Here is a 25,006-nt window from a genome sequence, read left to right on the forward strand (position 1 = left end):
GTTCTGGAAAGTGTAGGGTGCTACGGCTGATTTTACAAGAACTGCTGCCCACTGAATTCTGCAGGAAATTCATCATCACCGAGCAGCTCGCTTTTCCAGGGTACGTAATTAAATAGCAATGAGTTTTCCAAACAAAGTGGAACAAGGACGATATGAATAATAAACACTCATTTATTCTTTAATATAATAATGATAATAATAATAATAATAATAATAATCATCATCATCATCATCATTATTACTATTATTACTACTACTACTACTTCTACTACTACTACTACAGAAACAGCAACAACAACAGCAATAATAACAAATTATTTATTTATTTATTTATCTATCTATCTATTTACTTATTTATTTTCTCAGTAATGGAAGCGCTTCACATTAGCATTGCCTGTAAATTGAAGCAGTGATGAAACATATGGCTAAATGCAGTCGTCAGATTTCTTCATAAATATTTCATTCATATTTCCTGTTTGTGCGAGTGGCGCTGTGAATGTGTGTGTGTGTGTGTGTGTGTGTGTCCACTGTTTTTCTCCCCTTTTCTCTTCATAATTAAATCTCATTAGATTTCCTATGAAACTGATAATCATACCAGTAAATTGCTCTCAGATTTGTCTTTTCCGATAAAAGCAAAAAATAAAGTAGGAAAATAGCTCCGGATTCAAAAGCAGGAGAAACTGGTAAAAGGAGAAATTTCAGCATTAACAACCATTAACAAGATCAGCAATCTTTCAGCCTCAAATTGATCAGACATCTTTGTGTGTTTAGGAGCCAGTGTTCTGTTACACTGCAAGTTTGGATTTGTTGTGTTTGTTTGTGGATCTCTCTCTCTCTCTCTCTCTCTCTCTCTCTCTCTCCAGTTATTAGGTCTGAGTACATACAAAAGGGCTACTGTTAGAGATAGCTAAAACGGAGGCAGTTACTGTACCTTTCAAAACTAATATGTAACCATATCTGTTTTAAAAGGACGATTCATATTACTGTGAAAGCAAGGGGAAAGTTGTTCCCATCTCTAGGAAGCTTTAGGAAACTCGACTCTTGCCCTAATGGCCCTCAATTAGAAGGTGGCCTTTTGTCACATCACATTAAAAAAAAGGCACATTAAATTTTTGCAGTGATGTAAAACATCTTCAGCTTGCTTGACAGCACAATGGTGCTTATTGTTCTTTATGGTCGCCACGGCGACTCAAAGGTCATTTTGTACATGACTCGGCGGACAAGGGCAGTGCTGAATGAAAATTAGGTTATATGTGATCAACTAAGTTATTAATCAGATTAAAATGGATCTTCTTTGCTTCCTATTTACAAGCCCTGAGAGAAAGAAGGGGGAAACATTGAGAAAGAGAACAGCGAGAGCAGAGAGACAAGAGCATTTTGTTTACTAAAGGAGCAGAAAGAACAGCGTTTATGAAAAATCTGATCATTTCTACAAGAAATTCTGTATGTGTGTGGATCTTAAAGCATCTGTGTCCTTGCAGTGTCGCCTCATCCAGGTAACCTTTTCTAATCCTGATTAAATTACTGCAATTAGAACGAGAGCTCCCCCACCTCCCCGCATATTTCCCTAATAAACAATGCACCGTTCTAAATCCAGTCGACAGGATTTGCATGGAACAATGAGCGAGTGTGTGCTATTTATTGCCATCTCTACAGAAAAATTAAGTGCATTTTTAACAGCTAATGGTATAATGTTTTTTGGCTTATTTCTATATGCATCCCCCCCAGCCCCCCTCCCCAACCCGCTCTGTTCTTTGGAGGAACTTTTATTCCCTCTTCTCCGTTTGATGTTTAAATCAAACACAGCTTATTGGACCAGCTCTTCCTTTTCACAGCAGCCTGTACACGGAAGCGCAAGGCACATTTGTCTGTAATTGCTGCGCTACTTCGCGAAACACACTCCTGCCACCGCTGCCTTGGCTCCGGCATACTGTTTGTTTTGTTTTATTAACTTTGCAGCGTTGTGTGCCATTGATGTGGAATAAAAGGCAAAATAAAAGTTGACATAGTTGCGTTATTTTTTTTTTTTAGACTATGTTCCTGCACTCGTGCCTTCTCTGCACATTGAAGTCAGGGCATATTCGCTCATTACTGTTTGGCGTGTGGGGTGTGCAAGTATGATTATATTGTGTGTGTGTGTGTGTGTGTGTGTGTGTGTGTGTGTGTGTGTGTTTGAGTATGTGTGCATGTTCCAGGTGTACCTGTGCACCGGCAAGGAGCGTTATTTTATCAGAACAAGCCCTCTGAGACTGCTTCCTTAGATCTGAGCGTGCCTGGGGAGGGAGCTGCAGAGCTAAAAAGGAAGATCTCAGACTGAAAAGAAAAAAAAAAGTGCGGTTCCAGCTGTGGGAAAAACAAACTCGGAAATACGAGCAGCTAAATTACAATCACAAGCATGTTGGGTCAGAAGGTCAGTCTATTAAATACTAACTCTAATGCATTCAGATTGAAGTGCTCACACACACACACATTTATATATACATATATACAGCATGCTACTGTATGATTAGAGTACCAGTGAGAATATTTTCTATTCCCACCTCCCAAGGCTTCCGAAAAGCCACGTCTTTTTTTTTCCTCCTCTAATATCATGAATAGCATAATTGTTTTGCTGTCATTAGCATTGAATACTCCTTTTCCTTTCTTTTCAGGGTGGAACCCGATACTTTATTCATCCCTTTTTTGTCCCTGACAGAAATGATGAAGCCTACATCATCAAGGTATTAGACAGAGTGCGAGAGAGAAAGAGATGAAGATTATGAGGCCTTTTCAAAGGCTTTCACCGCCCCAGCAGAAGCTGATATCAGGGGAAATTAGCAAGGGAAAATATTTTTAGAGCTTGCACAGCTGCAGAGGGAGAGCAACAGGTACCATCCAGTGGGCTTGACAACAGCGATTACAATTAATTGCTCTTTGGAAGTAGTATTTGCTCGACTGAGTGACAAGGTGTTAATTCACCTTGGTGCGAGTTAAAGCGGTAATACTGAACATGTGAAATAACGCCTTGCCTGCACCCAACAATCCTGCAGAAAGTGAGGAGAAGAAAGGTCCAAACACTGTCTGTCGCTTTGGAGAACCAGAGAGAGAGAGAGAGAGAGAGAGAGAGAGGGAGAGAGGGAGAGAGAGAGAGAGCGAGAGAGAGCAAGAGAGCGAAAGAGAGAGAGCGAGAGAGAGAGCAAGAGAGAGAGTGAGAGAGAGAAAGAGCAAGAGAGACAAAGAGAGTGAGAGAGAGCGATAGAGAGAGCGAGAGCGAGAGAGCGAAAGAGAGAGAGTGAGAGAGAGGGCAAGAGAGAGAGAGAGAGAGAGAGAGAGAGAGAAAGAGTAAGAGAGAGAGCGATAGAGAGAGAGAGCGAGAGAGCGAAAGAGAGAGAGTGAGAGAGAGGGCAAGAGAGAGAGAGTGAGAGTGAGAAAGAGTAAGAGAGAGAAAGAGAGTGACAGAGAGAGAGAGAGCGAAAGAGAGAGAGAGGGAGAGAGAGAGCGAGAGAGAGGAAGCGGGATGTGTTTCCTCTGGTAGTGTACTCTATGAAAGTAGAGGCGTGTGATCTGCAGAGAGGAGCCTGATGTGTCTTGTCAGGTTGGCTTTAGACTACAATTGACAAGTTGTGTTTGTAGCACAAAATTCTGCTCTAAGTCTGGTAGTGTCTTTACAAATAAACATAGATAGGAGACACTACGGATAATGATCCAAGTTACCATTTCTGAACAGTATAAAAAAAAACAAACAAACTACATGTTATTCTGCAGATAAGGTATAATTTTACCCCAAAATATCCTCAAATATTAGGACTGATATACATAAATAAATTTTTTTAAAAGGTTTTTTTTTTTAAACTTGTTTTTATCTACAAATACATCCATCCATTTTGTGTAACGCTTTACCTACACAGTGTTGCGGGGATCCTGGAGCCTATCCCAGGGGACTCGGGGCACAAGGCGAGGGACACCCTGGACGGGGTGCTAACCCATCACAGGGCACTACCAATACATATTTGACTCTATTTTATGAATTACATTTTTTTTTTTGCTAGCTCAAGACTCCTTGCCAGAAAAAAAAACAACATTCAAATAAATATAATGCCCCACATTTATGTGTGTAACATTTCTGTAGCTATATTATGCATTGCATTCATATTAATCCATATAACTGAATGCATCTGAAGATCGTGTTTTACCCTGCGAACAACTGCGCTATGAGCTATAAAAGTCCTCTAGCATCCTGAAGTTACATAAAATAAACGATGTCATGTTTTAGTAGACAGAATGGAAATACATGCGGAACTCTCACTTCTGAAGATGTTTACCATGTTTCAATTGTTCTCCACTACACCCCTACACAGGCTACTCCAACACTTTTAGAATCTGTCTGTCCCAAGCCCAGTACAGACTTCTAACAGAAAAAAAGATGAAGATAAAAAAATTATTGGGATCTCTTCATAGCGCACACACAAGGAAACTTATGTAGATATACACTGACTGACCCTCAGGCTGTACACATCATCAGTGTGCGCCAGGCAGAGTGGCCCGTGTCTCTGCAGTAGGCCGAGCAGTGGCTGTGTGGATGCTAGCATGCTAGCGCGAGCCATATTACAGCTAATTAGCCACCTGATGAGGACACTATTACTAGCAATTACCAAGTTGAATCCTAGCACTGCGTTTAAAATCGTCGTATTTCTTTTCACCGCGAGTGAAGATGACAGCGAGTAGCGAACGGAAACTAAAAACGACGACAAGGGAATCAAAAGATATCTGTTTTGACTCTGCTCTCTCTCGCACTAACAGCTTTACTAGTCTGTGAATTAGGAGACGGTAGTAATTACTTGGTAGCAAATTGAGAAAGCCATTAAGATGACAAGAGGCAATAATGCAATTGTGTGTTTGTGTGTATAATTCAATTTGTATACCTGTGGGGTTCTTCCCTTTACACGCTTACTGTATAGTATGGTATGGAACGTGATATTTGTTGCTGAGATACTGGAAAGGTATTGAATTTACGATCATGTGACACAGGAAACAAGTGATTATGATGTGTGCATTTCTTAAATGGTCTTAGGAGTGTCTTTAGCTAGCCAGTCCATTCATTCGTTCTAGTGAACTGCACATGGGGATATTTAGTATGTATATAGGGGTGCTGGGGTGCATGCACACGTCTGTACACACTACATGCCTCTTTATTCTTACTTCTAGGTGCAAGGAGAGAGTACAGGAGAATCTAATGCTTCATCTGATCCTTTGCATCCATGAACACACTCATCCCCGTGCAGGCGCCATATGTTTTTAATTATCATAAAGTACCTGTTCAGAAGGACACACACATACACACACACACACACACACACATATGAGCCTTTTAGTATTGTGAACTGGGTACTGTAAAGAGAAAGAGAGAGATAAACAGAGAGATAGAGAGAGAGAGACAGCGAGAGAGAGGAGTCAGTGGCTGACAGGAATGCAGAAAACAGACCACCGTCTCTGACCTGAACCAGACTGGGTTCATGACCCTCCCAGGGAGAGACCTGGATCTTACAGCCTCCTGACAGTGATAATTGGCCACTAGTGACATGAACATCACTTACAAGTAAGGAGACAACTAACCACCGACCCCCCTCTGCTTCTAAACACACACACACACACACATTCACAGAGATACACTATGTACTGGCAAGCAGACTGGCAGATTCGGGAAGCAACAAAATGCCACAAATTCCTTCAGTACATTTACGCTTCTGTGGTTTTCTGCGTTTCCTTTTTATTTATTTTTTTCTCTTCAGAGTCATTTGTCGGCTTGACAAATGCTGTGGATTTACTGTCTCATTTCTAGTGCCTGAGCTTTGCACTTGAACTTAGTAAGTGTGCAATGATGTGTTCAGAGGCCACTGAAGATTGATCAACCCGTGGGGAGATTATTGTCTTTAAAAAAAAAGAAAAAGAAAAAAAAAGGAGGGAGTGAAAAGAAAAGGATCCTTTGTGTCGCCACTGATCTCGTTCTGTCATTCTCATGCTTTCCCTGCTGTATATTAATGCATCCTTTTCTGTGTCCCTCACTTCCTGCGTGTCTGTCTTCCCTTACATCTCTGCTAACTCTCTCTCTTTTTACATGACTTATTTCTTCTCTTATGACTTGCTGCCTCTGCTTCCATCTCTGTCTTTCTCTATCGTTCACTGCTCATCTGTTTCTCCTCGAGCGAGCTGGAGAGAATGGGGACAGGGTTCACAGCCTTTCCACCAGGGGGTGTCATGGCCTTATGAACTAGGATGACATGGGAGAAGAAAGGCCCATAGACACAACCTGAGCCCTCTTTCTCTGTCTTTCTCTGTTTCTGCTAAAGCTCAAGGAATGTCTTGACTGGGTGGTAAAAGTGGCTGAAGGGTGGCAGCCTCACAGCTCCTAGCGGTAAACATCTGAAAGCGGCACTCTGATGCACAAACCAAGAGCTCACACTCTGTAAAAGTAGCCAGTGCTTATGCCACAGCATGCCACCATAAATACCCTAAAGCCAGTGAGTCTCCTGCCCCATCACCTCCACTTAGCCCTGATCTCACAGAGGCTGAGTACAGCCCGTGTATCAATAAACTCTTCCCACACACACACACACACACACACAAGCACACACACATACTCAAAGTGGAGGCATTTTTCACCGTGCCTAATGGAGCCGCAGAGGGCGAATCGAGATAACCATTTACCTAGCAATCAACAACAACAGCAGCAATGACAACGACAACAACAACAACATCGGCTGCGGCCCGAGGACAGAGTGGCCTGGAGAGCTTCGAGACACAAGAGGGATGGAGTGACAGAGAGTAAACAGAAACACGAGAGAACACCAATGATCTCATCTCTACCTCTCTCGCTCCCACTCTGCTTTGCCCCTGAGTGCCACTTCACCATAACTATAAGAGATCCTTTCTCTTATCCACTGTTGGTTGGTTTTTCCGGACGCAAATTAAGCCTAGGCCCGGACTAAATTTCACAGTCAATGGAGTTCCCATTAGAAATCTGTTTAAGTAAAGAGCTGGGCTAAATCTGAGCCCTATCCTGTTATAGCCAGTGTGGGATGTGTAACAGCTTCACAAGTATTTGGAAAGGAATTCGATCTCATGTTGAAAATATATTTTTTTTCAAATCTCATTTTTAATCTTGATTGAATCGTATGTACTGTGATTATTTCAGAAAGCACATACTGTATAATATTGAATGGTGCAAAAAGTTGCACTCTAATTAACAAGTACAACACGTAAAATACGTATAAGTAAATAGTACATGTAAAAATATTTTTTTCCATACTACTATTATGAATTATGTTTTGTGTAAAATAAATATATATGAAATAAAACAATGTCTTACAATAAACAAGAGCAGTAACAACAACAACAACAACAACAACAATAATAATAATAATAATAATAATAATGTACAGCAACAACAATAATAATAATAATAATATTTATTATTATTATTAGCAGTAGTAGTAGTAGTAGTAGTATAATTTCTTAATGATTTGATTGATAATAATTAATAATTAATACATAATTAATCATTTATTTTAAAATATTATTAATTTTTTTGTTTTAGTAAATGGAATGTTAATATTGTGATTGTGCATCACACTTACAAATTTATCTTAGGCTCCATTCATTGATTTGGGAAATATGACGATATGTGTCATTCTAAAACTACATAATGCTACCTCTACAACATCAACCATATTGTATTCTGTATAATAAATAAGGCTCTATACTAAAACCATTTGAAAATACTGTAGCGTCCGAGATTGCTGATGTGAAATATGCACTGTGTCTTATTTTAGCCTCCACATTTGGAGCTGTACAATATACAATGTATACATAACGATATAGCACTGACACAACTGGGTATTGATTATACGATAGGCTTACACAAGCACCCCAGCACAATGGAACACAGCCATTAAGAGATCTCCACAATACATGTCTAATCGACCAGACCACAAATAGGCCAAGATCATAGAGAAGTCAGCGCCAAGCTGCAGACATTCTTTTGATTAATATGCCTCATGCTACATATGAGATGGTGTTAACAAACACTATCATCTGAATAGCAACTTACACAAAATCTATGCGGATTATTGGATGCATAGTACACAGTATGCTTTGTTGAAGACAATATAATATGTGCGGATCAGAGATCAGTGTCTTTATCAGTGTCACAAAATGCAAATTTACATTATATGTATAAAACTGCATATGTGTGTGTGTGTGTGTGTGTATATATGTATATATATATATATATATATATATATATATATATATATATATATATACCCTTGGTAAATATGAGCAAAGAAGGCCGTGACAATTTGTCTTTATTGTTTATCCTTTTGATCTTTTGTTAAAAAAATATCACAAACATACTCTGCTCTCATGGATATCGATCAATTAGAAACACAACACTGGTTTATTTATTTTTTTTATCATTGTTAAATATAGGTGTGCAACTATTATTGGCACCCCATGAATTCATATAAGTATATTCCAATTGATATTTTACATTTTCTAGTACACCTGGGTGAAATTGTTTAACCATGACATCCTGTTTCACAGGGGAATAAATATGTGGTAACACACAGGCCAAATTCCCTTAGTCGTTCATAACAATGGGTAAGACCAAGGAACATAGCTGTGATGTGCAGCAAAAGGTGGTTGAACTTCACCAAATGGGAAGTGGCTATAAGAAAATAGCATGAGCATTGAAAATGCCCATTTTCACCATCAGGGAAATAATTAAAAAGTCCCAGTCAACTGGAAATGTTATGAATCAACCTGGAAGAGGACGTGTGTCTATATCGTCTCAACGCACTGTGAAGAGGATGGTTCGAGTGGCCAAGAGATCTCCACGGGTCACAGCTGGAGAACTGCAGAAGTTAGTTGCATATCGGGGTCAGAAAGTCTCCAGAACTACAATCCGAAGTCACCTACATTGTCACAAGTTGTTTGGAAGGGTTTCAAGAAAAAAGCCTCTACTCTCATCCAAAAACATATGGAAAAGTACCTCATGCCCACAGTTAAATATGGTGGTGGCTCTTTAATGTTTTGGGGCTGTTTTTCTGCATCATGGACTCTATCAAATATCAACAGATATTAAATGAAAACCTGACTGCCTCTGCCAGAAAGCTTAAAATGGGCCTTGGTTGGATCTTCCAACAGGACAATGATCCAAAACATACATGAAAATCAACACAAAAATGGTTTACTGACCACAAAATCAAGGTTCTGCCATGTTCATCCCAGTCCCCTGACTTGAAACCCATAGAAAACCTGTGGGGTGAACTGAAGAGGACAGTCAACCAGCGTGGACCTCGAAATTAGAAGGATCTGGGGAGATTCTGTATGGAGGAATGGTCTCAGATCCCTCACCATGTATTCTCCAACCTCATCAGGCATTATAGGAGAAGACTTGAAGACTCAGAGCTGTTATCTTGGCAAAGGGAGGTAACACAAAGTATTGACTAAAAGGGTGTCAATAATTGTTGCACACCTATATTTAACAAAGATATTCTGTTGGATAACCTGTGTTTTGTTTGCAATTATTTGATATCCATGAGAGCAGCAATTATATATATATATATATATATATATATATATATATATAAAACCAGCTCTTAAATGTAATAATATAAAGAAAAAACATGTTCCAGTCTAGTTCAGGAATAGGCATGCAGAATTTCAAATATTAATGGTTTCTGCTCAATTTGCATGCAAACGTATTGCAAGCCCACTTCAGCTAATCACATAATCACATTTTGCCTGATTTTAATTGAATTTTGGGCAGGGGAAAGATGGGTCAGTATTCATGACCCATCTTATCTACAATATATAGTATCTGCACGTGGTCCATTAATATACAGTCTAAAGAACTGATGTGATCATTTTCCTTTTTTGTACTCTTTATTAAATATATACTTACTCTTTATATTGATTTTAATGCTTGTGGATTGTGTAAGTGCAATGGTTGTTGGTCAGTATTAAATGGCTATTGAGTGTATTGCCTACACTTACACTGTTGTGGTCTGGAGAGAATTATGTCAGGGGTATTGTTATCTGAATGAAAGAGTATAGTAAGAAAAGTGAGTAGTCTTTCTGAAGGTGGATATGGCACACTCTCTCTTTATTCCTTTCCTTTCACAACTGCTAACACAATTCCACGCCTCGTAGAAATGAATCAAGTGTGCTGTTTCTATTTTCCTGTCCTTCAATGCTTATACTGTATATATTCCTCAGATATGCCTACACTGTATCTCAGTGCACGTCACCACCACACGTGCTTCCAGCCACAAGCATCAAGCAGGGTGAGTCAAGCTCGAAAAATGCCTAACAAAAAAACTTTTGTCTTAGAGACAAAGCCTTATCTTGAAAGGTCAGTCTCTTGCCATTGCAGCAGTAGAACAGTGCGTCACGAGGGCATTTTTTTAATGTCTTTTGATTAAAGGCGGATATTACAAAATGAGACATTCACCAGACGGACAAAAAAAAAAACTAGCATTCATTTTCAGCCCAGTGAATGACCTCCTGTGAATATTAAAAATGCAACAGGTTCCTTCATGACAGACATATTTTCCATAATTGAAAGGTCAAACGGAGCATTAATTGTTAATGTAAACTGTTTAGGCGGAAGAAAACGAAACGCACACCACTCCATGCCACTGCTTCCCTTTCTACTGTACTCATTCGACATGAGAGACAACACTGACCTATCCAGGCTCAGTACTTTCCACATACTGTAATTTGCGCTGAATGAAGAGATCCTTTCCCTTTTGTGCACAATAGAGAGATGCTATTTCTCCAATCACTGTTTTCATCTGTGTTTTTTGTATAAAATGACTCTTTAGCCCCGTGTGTAGTTCAATTGCTGACTCAAAATCCCTACCACTTCCACTGACGTGAGCGTGAGTGATTCACTTTTGCTCGATATGAGTGTTAAACAGTGGCCCAAATGTCACAGAATCAAACTACATATGGACTGCACTTACATATACTCCCCCAATCAAAACAGATCTAATAAAGAACAATACCAGGATAATCGCTCTGGTTCCGCCTTATATCATACTCGCTGTTGATTAATTCCTGTTTACTAATCAAGCATAATACACAATGCCTGAGCAAAGTGCAGTATCTTAAACAAACCATGCGAGTGTTCAGAATTAAAAGAACAGAAAGTATTAAGACATATTTGTTCAAATAAAGCTGCTTAATCAAACAAGTCTGTTAAAAATGCGATTGGCTTTCTTTTCCTCTCCTTAATCTTACATCTATTTGCAGTAAGATTGTTTTCCTTGGAGCAAAAATAAAATGTCTGCCTTGCTCCTCTGTGTTTGCAGACTGGAGGCAATAACACTAATGTAAAGCTTCTAAACTAAAAGCATGTGTCTCAACACTCGGTTTGAAAATTAGACTCTGCTCTTGATAAATAATATATTAAGACAGAGAGCAAAATGGAATATACATACATTATATTGGCAGACAGTTTTATTTCGGCAAAATGAATAGCATTAACTGCTAGAAATACCTTCCTGATATTTGAGGGGGAAAAGAAATACCCAGAAGCAAAATTCAACGAGCTGTAGCACTCGCTTGCCTTAAACTACTTCATACTGACCTGCACTACAAGTTCAATTCTCGGAGTATTTTTTCATTTGCAGTTTTATATCGCTGAAATGTCTAAAAGGGGCACAGTGAAACACGGTAGTCTCAAAGAGCTCTAGTAACGTTCACAGAGTCATGAAAGCTGACAGTTCATTTTTCACAGGGCCATAGATCTTTGGCTCTTATAAAGTAATGGGCTTTGGGGAGAGGTCTTATGAAAGCTAAGAAAGTTAAGTGCTGTGTGCCAGGGATGACACAGGGAGCGGAGGTCCTGCTCTGCTCTAACACAGACACCCTTAATCCCAGTTATGAGAGGAATGGAGGGAAAGAAAGGGGCTGCGGACTGGGTAATATAAAATAGTAATAAAGATTAATCTATTGCTGGTTGTCGACTAGATGGTCTCGAACCTTGCTTGAAATTAGGTTGAATTCACTCAAAAGCAAATCTTGTGTTCCTACTGAGAGGGTATATTCTGGTGTGTTGGGATTAGAGGAGTGTTATTGCACATGAATTCTGTTTGTGAAATTGTACACTGTGAAAGCATATTAATGCAGTGTGGCTTTCAGGCTCAATTGTACTATAAAGAAACAACTGTGAGCATATAAATGAAGGTGTAGTGTTTCTTAATTTTGTAGTACACGTCAACATAAAAATAGTCAAAGGCTATAAAAGGTGGTGGCTCACTTACCAGAGGGGTCGGTTCTCTTCATGCTGGAGCTGCTTCCACCACCTCCTCCATTGGAGCTGCTGGACAGGCCTCCGTTGAAAGCTGCTAGGCTCTCAGAACTGTAGGCCCGTAGGACTGACAGCATGTTCATCTGGTGCTCCAGGTGAGCCTGCTCGGGCTTCAGCAGGCCTGGGGGACCATTGGCTGGAGAAATGAGACTCAGACCCGGCTGCTGCCACTGTTTCTCTAGGGTGGGTGGCTGGGGTGGAGATGGACCACGTCCCTGGGCACCCATGGATACCTTTGTTCGCTGAGCATCCTTCCTAGACAAGGGGGAGTCAGGATGCATTCTGATGGTCCTATGGTCTTCGTCTTCCATGTCTCTCACCTCCATATCTTCTTCCTCTTCTGCTTCTTCATCATCAGAGTGCGCCTGGTGCTCCGCAGAAGCAGGATTAGATGACTGCTCTTCGTGGGCTGCTTCATCATCTTCTGACTGACCTTCCCGCTCCTCACATGCCTCCATTTCAACACATGATGCTTTGTCACAGAGCTCATCCTGACCACCCAACTGACTGGCCGGATTTTCTTGCTGGTCCAAGAATCCAGCAGGACCCCTGGAGGAGCTATCATACATGGGGCTAAAGGACTTGTAAAAGTCGCTTGAGAAGGTTCCCATAGAGGCTCCATGTGGGTTCGGCTCCAGGTGGTTGGACCAACCAACTTGGTTCTTCAAGTCTCCAGATTCAGTCTCTCGATCTTTAAGGGACTCATGCAGATGGAGAAGGCCTGGAGGAGGTGCCAGACCAGAGCTGCCAGTGTGGGAAGATTCACCCAGTAGGTGTTCTTTAACTTCTTTGCCTTGGCCTGATTTGGTTTTACCCATGTGGTTGGCTTGCAGGTGAAGAGCCATCAACTCCACAGAGGCAGTGGTAAAGGAACAGAACAGACATCCATGCCAGGCTACATTGTCCTGGATGGTGAGAGACGCCCCAGGTAGGGTTCCTGCATCAGGCCTGACTGACAGATCCAGAGGCTCATACTGGGAGCGGATGCCCTCAGTTGGCTTGGTTTCAGAAGGGTTCTCTTCCTGGTTGGCATCATTGGCCCTCTTGATCTTGTGCTCTGTTCCCTCCAGGCCAAAGTGCTGACCATGTAGCTGATTCTCTCGTATTTCCTTCTCCTTCTTCATGGAATTCGGCACAAAACTATCCATGAAGGCCTGGAGAGAGCCCTGAAAGTTGACTCCATTCCCCATCATACTCTGGTAAGCCCGTCCCAGGTCTGAAAAACTGGCTGGGCTTTCGCCTCCAGTGGCTGGACCTTCAGGGGCCTTCATGCTCTCAGAGTTGGGCTCTGCTCCTAGTCCATGGCGGTCTCGCTCTCTCTCACGATCTCTCTCTCTGGGAGAGAGCATAGCAGGAGTGGCCCACTGTGTAAGCATCTGGCCTCCTCTAAAATCAAGGCTGGAGGGCATCATCCCTTTGAAGACCCCACGGAGAACATCAGGTCGTGCAAATATGCCACTGCCACTGTTGGTCTTGCTGTGGTCATCTTTGTGATCGGAGGATGGAGGGTGGTTGGCAGAGGAGGCATTGCCATTCTGACGCTCACGGTGGTGACGCTCAAGGTGATACTTCAGGGAAGCAGACTGAGTGCCAGCATAGTCACAATGAGGGCATCGGTAGGGCTTCTCACCTAGAGATGCCAAGACAGGTCAGAGATCAAGTAAGAATACCACAGAGTCAAATCTGAAGGAAATATAATTGTTGTGAACACCAAAAAGAGAGTATGGACAATGTCTAATAAGTGTCCCAGATCCCATCCACCACTCACTAGACACCAGCCAATCATTCCCTCTGGGAGGGTGACGGAGGAGGAGAGGGGTTTTTTTTTCCTTAATATAGGTCGATCCAGTTCCACCGAATGAGCTATCACTCATATCAGCACCATAAAAAACATTTCACCATATGGTGCTTTCAGTCCACTACAGAGATCATATTTTCAACTGACAACACAACTGCCTGGATGTTATCTCTGTTCATATAGGGGAGTACAAGCAAGTGGGGTCTGCTTGTAGCTATTCTATTTTGTTTCCTACATCTCACTTGGCCTTGTTCTTTGTCAGACCTCAACCTTGGGGGTGAGGTGGTGATTCCTTATACACTTTCTGTTTGGAATTTATCATACAGATAAATCAAGCTCTACAGAAGCTCTCCATTCCATAAAGAGTGTAAGCCTGACTGTTTAGCTCCAAAGTTTAATAGCAATATTATGAAATGCCTTCAGCTGCTATTGAACTGAATTCAAAAATCTTAAGTGTGCATATGTGCAGCATATGAACCTCCCTCTTAAAAGGCAGCTTTAGATCAACACGTGATGAATGTGGAGGGCGAAATGTGCTGTAAAATAAAGTATGCACAAAACACAATAGAATATGCAATAGAACATTTCAAAATGGGAGAATTACTTCAGTATCTTAATATCACATACATCCTGGCAGCAGTTATACAAAAAATTAAGCCATATTCTCACTTAATAAGCAATAAATCCCAGAATACAGGACTTGAGTTTTAGAGGTGCTGCAGTAATGCAGTTAAGAAAATGAGTGCAGAACCATGGAAAAAAGGCAAATATAAAAAGATGTTTGTCAAGTACTGTGTGCATATGTCTCTGTGTGTATATATAACTATAAAAGGTTTAGATTATACACATGGAAACAATTTTTATCTGAGAAAAAATGTTGCATTGTTACGCAAGACTGAACTGAATGATTTAAGTCTGGCTCTGTAGTAAATCATGGATATAATTAGCAAATGGCATACTGCTCAAGTAATTTATCATTATTTGGAGGGCACCATTCCAGAAAAAAAGAAAGACTCAAAGATCTACAGACCTACCGAACACAACTTACAAAAAAGGGTCACAAAAATACCACCTCAATACTTCATTGATAGAAGAGTTAAATGAGAGAGAGAGGGAGAGAAAAAGAGGGAAAAAAGAAAGGGAGAGTCATTTATTGCTTTACACTGGAGTGCGTGTGAGGCTTAAATTTAAAATAAACCATACAAGATGAGCTTTTAACCCAATAAGAGCTTATCCTCTGAGCAGGATAACAGGGACTTGGCCTGATTCAATAAGGAAATGTCCCTGATGCAAATGATCATTTTCAATTCCTTTAACTGGACAAAATGATATTCTGTGCCCAAAATTAGAGGCAAATTAGGGTGATCTGCTTTTCCCCTTTTATTCCTTCCACCCCAAGCTTGTGTTTTAATTCATGACGACGCTGAGGCTGTCACTTGTTAAAACACCATTATAAAGGGAGAAAAACAGAAATATGTGAATATTCTGCGCAATGTTACAATTAAAAACACTAGATAAATAATCAGCATTTATATAGGCAATAAGCAAGTGCTCTCTCTCTCTCTCTCTCTCTCTCTCTCTCTCTCTTCTCTGTGTGTGTGTGTGTGTGCGCACATGCATGGCGTGTTCTTTGTGCACCATTTGGACTCAGTAAGACATCTGCTCCATCATACGTCAGGGGCATGTGTGACATCTGGGGAATATACTGTATCCTGCCTTGCAACATTACACACAATTTACTGCTAAAGGTCATTATGTACCCGTTAATCCACTTTTAATTGATATCCGCACAAACAGCACAACCTCTGAAAAACATAATGGATCGCCAAGGCCCAGAGGTAGAGGAATGATTATTTTTCATCATTTAAGATGAGGAAAGGCGGAAAAATGTTTTTTTAAAAAAAAAGTTTTCTTTCCAAAGCTTTCGTTCACTGTTGATGGACTGTCTTAATAAAAATAGGGGAAAACACACATCAAATTGCCATCTGGTACTGTATGACAGACTTGATATAAATTACAGAAGCCTCTTGCTGAGAGTGGTACATATCATTTCAGAAGTTCATTTTGCCGGTTGCTCTTTCCACTTGAAGGAGTCCGGCTCAAACCGATTTCATCTGGATTTGTGCGATTTGTCACGACTCCATAGTAACCACGCAAATAAACACCCAGAGCCTCTACAGAAGGGCAATTAAAATAGTTAATAGATATTACATACTTTAAGATGGATTTCCATATGGGTTTATATAATGGTGAAAAGGCAGCCTGTATAGCGCAGAGACGGAGAGATCGACTGGTATGGAAAAATAACTGTCTTTTATGTTCGAGTTGTTTAGCTATGTTAAAGACATGGAGCCAAAAACATCAAGGTGCTCATGTTCTCTGTCAGTAAGTGTTGTTTAGTTTCTAAATTGTCCTTTACTGTAAGGGCCATTACTGCAGTTCATGCATTCATTTTAAAGACTTTCAGAGGAAAAAAAAGAAAGAAAAAAAGAGCAGAAATAATGTTTCTCCAGGTTAATATAACAAAATCAATATAATAAAACAGTATATAAAAATTTTAATTAATAAATAATAATAATAATAATAATAATAATAATAATAATAATAATAATGATAATAATAATAATAATAATAATAATAATAATGTCTACCATTGAATAAACTTTCTCTGGCACTGCTGTGGATCTCTGGACTGTCTGACCTTTGTAATTTACAGTACTTATGGTTTGGAACGGTAGCAGCTGACCACACACCAGTGCTTAATCACTTTCATTCTCCTGAGTAAACTTTCAAAATACTTGATACGACCATAAAACTCCAAAATTCCATCCACGGGTGTAAGCCAAGCCTTTTTGCCTCTTCTTGACTGTCTGAAAGGACTTGTACAGCTTTGTACAAGCTAGGACAAGGTGACTTGACACAGGCAACGGCCGTCATTTCACCGTCCCTTTTTAAATAAAGGTGATTCGGTCAATGCACGAGTTCTTCTGTGCCCTCAAGTTATGTGGAGCCGTTGTCAGGAGCGAGGACCTTTTTATTTTTTACCCACAGCTGCTTACTGCTAAATAGTGCCTTGTCCAGAAGGGGACAATCTGTGTCTCTAATTGCTGTCACTGAAGCCTAGATTCATTATGTGACTTTCCCATTAAAATGTGAGCATTAATTTGTATAATGAAATATCACCCACTGCAGTGTTCATTAGCTGTGGCCCCACACTGTATGCCGCACAATGTTAGCTACCTAGCAAACTGTGCTTAATTTCACTAATGGATATTTTCCCACTCACTGTTGGAGAGGAAATTAATACTGTAACATTAGCTCTTTAACTTTTGAAGAAATTTAAATTCACTTCATTCCTTTCAAGCCAGCGTTATAGAGTCATTAATCTAACATTGTGTTGCACAATGCCTTGGTCCTCTTAGTAAGCAATGCCATTATGATGGGCAAACGCCGTACGGTCTGAGGGTCATCTGCATTGTGCTTTGTATCATCTGCATGTCTGATTCTTTTAAATCAAGGAGGGATGTTTGTCTAATGTCCGCGGCTTTGTTCCCAACCCTGATTAGGAGGGAGGAATTTGGGCTGCAGAAGGCTGCAGGGTGGTTGTTACCTGCTTATCTAAAGATCAGATTCATCACTCGAACAGGTCGTGAAAATGATTTAACGCTTCAGCCAGGATGTTTTGGGAATCAATTCTTTTTTAGGATTTTACAGGAGATTTATGGTGTAAGTGTGGGTCGCTGATTTGTTCATGCTAAAAGATTTCAGCTGTTGTTGTTTAACTAAGAGATCGAATTATTTTGATCTTCAGTTCACAGTATGTCAGTTGCGTGGCGTGTCATTAATCACATCACATGCATAGCTATTTAGATTTCCAAAAAATCCTTTTTTTGTGGTAATAATTCACTCTAAACTCGGACCATAAGGGTGAAACCTTTATTACAATTTTATATCCAACGTGGCTCACACATCTTGCAAACAAATCAAGGCTGGTGTAAACTGCAGCATCGACAGACTGTAAGGACTTCAGCAATGTAAACACACATACACACACACCAGGCTGCCCGGTGAGTTGAGTGAGTGAGTGAGTGAGTTAACGGAGCTGCGGGACGAGGGCCTCTGCTTCCTCTTTGGAGAAATATGGCCCTACTGGGGACCCTTACCCTCTTCTCAAAGCATGCATAACTCAACCTCCCTGAGCTAGAAACATATTTCCCAGCTCCGTGCCCTTGCTCCCCTGCTTATGGGGACATAACTGTGCTGCACCAAGGCTTAAAGCAATCAGTCTCCACAAGCCCAGGAGCAGCTGACTCCAACACTTTTCTCAGACCTGCTGTCAGCGGACCTGCCTGACGCCTGTTTCCTTATTTCTTCACACTACTAATTCATCTGTATACAATTTCTCTTCATGGCTCTGTTCTAGTGCTACTTTTTGATATTTGAGACTAGCCCGAGGATCTGTTATAAACTTTCTTATATATTATACTAAACAATGTGTCTGCAGCTGTGTGCTGACGGCTTTGTGACGGGTTTAAAAAGTGTTACAGAGAAACGGTACCACGTTGACTGGCCTTGGCCTCTGTGTGTGTTTAAGCTTTGAGGCATAATCATCAGCTCCACAGCTAGATGTGCCATACAATCAGGCTTTAATTCCCCCAGAACAGCAGAGCTATGTGCTTCTTATTAAGTGGGACGAATACTATTTGGGTGGTCCCCCTTCTTCCTTGTAAGCACATACCAAAAAAATAACAACCATCAATTTCCTGAACTGAGAGCGATTTCCATTTTAAGTTAGAGCGAGAGTGCAAGCTGCCCTTGAAGCACTTGTTGAATAGTTTTCTCTTTCTTTTTTTTTTGTTTTTCATATGTCCCTGTCCAGATGAAGTTTTAAAGGTAGAGGCAAGCCAAAGTAGTGAGATAACTAAAAAAGTATTTAAAAAGGGAAAGCAAATCTGAATATATGAGCTATGAGACTACAGATGGTTGATTACCTTACACTGAAAGAAAAAAAATATATATTTATTGTGCTCATGCTATAGTTTCACAGAGTCTCCATTTACACTGTTTCATGATCTCTCTCTAGATCACACACTCACACTTGCAGTGACCTCGCAGTGCTTCCCTCTGTTAACTAGGACAAGCTGTGCATGAGAGTGACTCTCAGCTTTGCTATGAGCTACACAGCAGAATTTCACTGCAGCTATTCAACCTGAACTCTCTACATCGTTACTGTAGATGTGGGAAACTCCGTGGTACATGCAGGAACTCCAGTGTATGTAAGTTAGAGTAATATGACAAGCAGGATTAGGATCAAATTGGAAAGGTCATGGAGAGCCAGCCTTGAAAGAAAGCAAATGGCTTGGTGCTTCTGGATAAAAATGGTATTCAGTTGATGCAGATGTGATGTGAAGTAAAAAGAAATTTAGACAATTTGTTTCACTGTGAAACATATTTATTGTTATTTGAGCTATAAAATCCGGTAGGTTTATTCAGTTTGGATTTTGACTTGGCATATAGTTTAATGGTACAGGCAGTAATTTTGGCAGCAGTTTAGCCATGCGTACAAAGCACATGCCTTGCCCGAATACCAGTTGAAATTACGAAGCTTGAAGATTTACAAGCAACCTGATTGACAGGTAACGAGAAACACCTCCTTGGCCTGATTGGCTGGATCTTGGTGGTCCACATAATTACATTTTTTTCTGTTTATAAATATTTTATAAATATTTGACAGCTGCTAGCAGGGGTGGAAAGAATTGCGAGAAATTATACTTACGTGAAAGTATAGATAATGTTTCAAAATGTTAAAAGCTAAAAGTGGAAGCATCTGGCCAAAAATGTACTCAAGGGAAAGTCAAAAATGTCGCTACTTTTAAATGTTCTCAAGCGTTAAAAAGAAAAAAGGAAAAGTATTTCACTGATTTTTATTGAGTAGAATATGAGTACTGGTCAGCTTTTCCTACACTGATAAATATGATTGGTTTGCTTTAAACTGAAATGTAAAAAAATGCAAATAATTGTGTTATATACATGTATAGACAGGCTGGACGAGGGAAGAAGAGACCTTCGACATTTGTAACGAGTATTTTGAAGATTTAAAAAATATATGTAAGGAGTAAAAAAGTTTTGTTCTTCTTGGAAATGTCCTTAGGCAAGAGTTTTAAATTTCACTAACACTCAAGTAAAGTATACAGTATAAATCTCCAAATAATACTTTACGTATAGTAATGAAGTAACATTTTTCAGTTATTTTCCAGCCCTGATTACTAGAGTATAAGAACTTAGTTGACCAAAGTCTTTGAAAAAAAGAAAGAAAGAAAAGAAATAAAAACCTGACCTCACATTTAAGATTAAATGACTAGACTGTGTAATAAAGTATTTGTAAAAATGCCAGCATTAGACTTTCTCTTTTCTTACCCGTATGTATTCTCAGGTGGACTTTCAGGTGATGGGAGGTACGGAAGGATTTGCCACAGTAGGGGCAGTCTTTCATGGCGGATCCCACACTCCTCTCTCGGTGCTGGGTAGCAGGAGGAGGAACTGCTCCTGGTGCCTTCGACATCTCATCCCCAACATCTGAGAGAGACAGAGAGAGAAAGAGAGTGAAAAACAGAGAGAGAGAGAGAGATGTAATTCGGTGAGTATTCAGTTTCACTTCAAACCAGCCACATGCCACTTTTCTTTTCTTCCACTTGTTCATTTTTTCCCGTTTTTCGTTCTCCTTTCAGCCTTTTTGCTGCACAAATCTGCTAACACCACACAAAGTCAAACACATCAATGGGTTCACGCGCGCCACTCTTTTTTTTCCCCGCCACACTCTCCTCGGTCTGACAGAACGCTGACAGTTCAGAAGCTTTTCAGGTTGCTTTAGAGATGTCGCCCTGACGCCCTCCCCGCGTACACACTCCAATTCTTACATTTTATCCCTCCTATCATCATCTTTACTCGGTAGCATATGGCGGATTGTGTCAAAACGAACAATACAGGAAAGGAAACAGCTATGTCAGCAGTTGGTCTGTGCCTTCGTGTTGCGCCCTGGTTTTGACAGGTGACGTCGGCGGCGTGGCTGATAGGAGAGGGTGATAACGAAGACCTCGCTCTGATTGAGCTGCTGTCATTACAATACTCTAAACGTGTCAAGAACAACAAGCCCCAGTTCGGAGATAATTAACCACATGGAACTGAGTTATTACAGGAGATGCTGGATGTTGGAATTCCAGATTATGCTGAGGTATTACCACATATATTTGCACATATGCTCAAATTATTATGCAGTATTAGATCACAAGTTCATGCTGTTATGACATGTGAATCCATGCAAAGGGCAGGTTTTGTAGCTGACCAGCCACATAAAAGTACGTAGCATAACTCATAAAATCATGAACTTTTCTTCTGAGGCAGTTTTCATATTGTAACTTGAACTACAAAAAGTACTAATGGAAGTGAAGTAAAGTTTAAAAGGCCAGTTTTCCTCCGTTACGCTGCGCTACCTGATATGATATGTATGTGAGGAAAGAAACGGTCTAAGTGGAGCAACCCACTTAGGCAACCGTTCCACACAATCTTTTTATTTTTTTTTTCCAATAATCTTTCCATTTCTTTATATTTTTTTCCATCCCTTTTTAAAAATCAAACGAGATTTAAGAAGTTAAAAGAGAAAGGGTGAAGTCAGCATTCTCTTCCACTCTTGTGACTGATCACGTGCCTGTGATTTGCTTCCCTCGCTTTTTCCTACACACATTACATTGTATTGCGTGCCCTATTTTTTGACCCAAACATACACACAATGATACAAACACCTACTCTGACCTAGTTTGAATTTGTATCCTGATAAATTAGCTTTAGTGACAAGTGTGTGAGCCTTTTTCTTACACACAAGATACAGGAACACACAAATATACTCAAAACCGTACAAGTGAGTTGTAGCAGATTCAGAAAACTTTCCTTTACTCATTTTAAATGGGCTTAAAAGAAAATGCACAACACACACACACAGACACACACACACACACACACACACACACACATCCAGGCGACCAAACAGCGGTGTCTTTAATCAGCTGACTGCTTCCCAGCTTTTAATATGGCCGTTCCAATTACTGTAAAATTCATCCTGCGCCATATAACCACAAATATTGACAGTTTATTGCACAACACATTTATGACATTTGAAGGTCACCCCATATATTACGCTCCATCCTTCTGCCCAGGGTGTCTGGAACACACAGATTCCCGATAACCCCCCACCTATAACTATTTTCTCTGTATTGATTTTACATTTCGCATCCTCTTTTTATGCAAAGGGGGAAGGGGGGGAGAGAATCGGTAAGAGACACACAATATTAAAATGATTGTCACAAGCCAAGTATAGGCTTCAAATTTGAAATTGCTAATATGTACAAACAATAAGTCTCGAGGGTGGGTTTTATAGACGCTGAACCACAAGAATCTTATTTTGCACTGTACTTTAGAGACGTTTACTGTCAGTGTAATCAATGGGGTACTTTGGGAAAATGTAAATGAATGATTTATAATATATGATTCACTTGTTTGTGTGAAACTAGATTAGAATCAAATAGAATCAAATGGTTATGATATGTGTAGCTGTTTTGCCATATAGAAATAGTATCATTCATTTCAAATGAGATATCTGGACAGTGCTGAGGTGTGAAGTGTGTATTATGCTCTGTACTGGGCCTCCACTATTGCACTACAGCAAACTGAAACAAAGAGCTGGGATCAGACCAAGGGCCAGTGGCATGAGCCATCTGGGAGGAGGAGGAGTATCAGTCACTCACCCTGCTGTCTGTCTCATGTCTCACACACACACACACACACACACACTCAGGCTACTCATCAGCTACCACCAGGGTGTGTATGTGTTTACTGTAAGAAAGGATATGGACTGTATGTGGATTTGCAACAGTGTGTGTGTGTGTGTGTGTGTGTGTGTGTGCGTGTGTGTGTATTTGTATGTGTGTGTGCATCCTCTAGTCCCTCCAGATGGACCACACCCTGTTCCCATTAATGAAAAGAAAGACAACAAAAACAAAAGCCCCCCCTCTCTCTTAATGGTACTTTCCCAATCACACTTGCCACACCGAAACAGGTTGTCATGTGGTTTTGATTGCTCTCATATCACTTTCCGGAAATAAAAGAAGAAGAAAAAAAGAAGCAATCATAAAAACACAAGATGTCTCTCATCTCCATTACAATAATGTGTCACGTGTCTCAGTCAAAGCCATTGACCTCTCTCTTACAGCAGCCTGTGCAAAGCAATAGGAGAAAATGTTACAGAAAAAAATTAAGACAGAGACAGATATATAGAGAGAGAGAGAGAGAGAGAGAGAGAGAGAGAGAGAGAGATACATAGAGAGAGGTAAATGTGATGACATCATTTGAAAGGCATTAGGCTTTTAAAAATGCACCCGGGGGGAGTTGATTTCCTTACGCCGGAGCAACACAACACCATCCGGCTGATGCGCGCAGTACACGCTCTTTTTTGATTTGGACCGGTGCCATCTTTGTGAACGGGCTGGTTCAGGCGAGTTAATCAATTTGAGGTTTAGTTACACTGCTGAGGCTAGCATTCTAGCGGCTGCTTGAAAAGTAATCGGAACTCGCAGAATTTATTAACCAAACACCAATTATCATTAAACACCACTGCATTATCTCTTACTTTTACTACCTGACAAGGGCTACTTAATGAAATTTTAGATTAAAGTTATTTAGCTCGCTGATTTATGGTGGTTCGAAGTTCCTAATGCAGTCTCACGGCATGGATCCCAGCTTAGGCAGATTTTATTTTTTTAGGTGTATGCCAGCAAATGCTTCATTGGTATCACAACAACGAAGTCTTTTGCCCAGAAAAAGCACTGCAGTCGCATTGCCAGCATTGGCCGTGAAAGGAGCAAACCAAACCCTGACCGGAGTGTCAATGAGGAAATAAATTCATAAAGCATAATGAGAATTTAAATAAAAGAGAGAGAGAGAGAAAAAAAAAACAGCCTAAATTCAAAAAAGTGTTTATCCCTGCTCTGTTTGTGAGATGAAACAGCCGCAAAATGTGTTACATATAAGGCATGTGGGTAAACAGGGGCACCAGATGTTCTTTGATGTTAATAATGGCATTTATTATTAATATTAATTAGACTGCATTCAGCAATACATTTGGGCCATTTCCAAGTCAATTAAGCAAAATGGCATTCGGGAGATGTTGAAACGACATTTTAAGGCAGGTGTTCAGCGGTCCCCTAATAAAACATTTTCACAGCGACTGAAAAACAACCCATTTTCAGCAGATTTTCTTTTCTTTGTCTGCAGGAGAGTCGTGTTTTCTTGCTCTAAGCATAAGGCATATTTTATAAAATGCTTCATTTTATCCATGCACAGTTTTGCCCTGAAAAAACAGACATGTTTTTTATGTTCTAGGTATACCATTAAACACGGATTCACATGATGTGATGATTCATAAAAAAGAGAAAAGAAAAAAGAAAAAAACAGACCTGATGGGCAGAAATGATGATGAATATCAAATAAGGATGTTTATTTGTGTTTACTGCAGATTAAATCTAGTGGGTATGTGCAACATCATTTTGACAACTTAATTCTAGGCTATAATATAACACTCATGGCCAAATCGGCATGATCCGGGCACCAAATGCCATACACATGGACCGTACACACTGCTCTGTGGCACATCAGCCTAAAAAACTAATTACTCAACACATGGTAGTGGGGTCACAGCAGGGAAACGCTCAGCTGTCTATATAATTCTGATCCTATGTCTAAATAGAAACATACACATTAACACACAAATAGACAGACAGAGAGCGAGTTTAAATGCTCTACGA

General features: G+C 40.2%; 1 protein-coding gene across 6 annotated transcripts in view; it reads right to left on the minus strand.

Moving 5' to 3' along the window:
* The window catches only part of znf536 (zinc finger protein 536), a 180,527-nt gene that overhangs the window by 46,193 nt on the left and 109,328 nt on the right, over positions 1 to 25,006 (minus strand). For all 6 annotated transcript variants that reach the window (XM_053617295.1, XM_053617294.1, XM_053617296.1 and 3 more), the window contains 2 exons: positions 20,571 to 20,729; positions 12,309 to 13,985 (listed from right to left, as the gene is read on the minus strand). In XM_053617295.1, coding sequence (XP_053473270.1) covers positions 12,309 to 13,985; positions 20,571 to 20,729 — 1,836 coding nt within the window. The remainder of the gene's footprint in view (positions 1 to 12,308; positions 13,986 to 20,570; positions 20,730 to 25,006) is intronic.

Source organism: Ictalurus furcatus, chromosome 27 (genome assembly GCF_023375685.1).
Source record: "Ictalurus furcatus strain D&B chromosome 27, Billie_1.0, whole genome shotgun sequence".
Taxonomy (NCBI): Eukaryota; Metazoa; Chordata; class Actinopteri; order Siluriformes; family Ictaluridae; genus Ictalurus; species Ictalurus furcatus.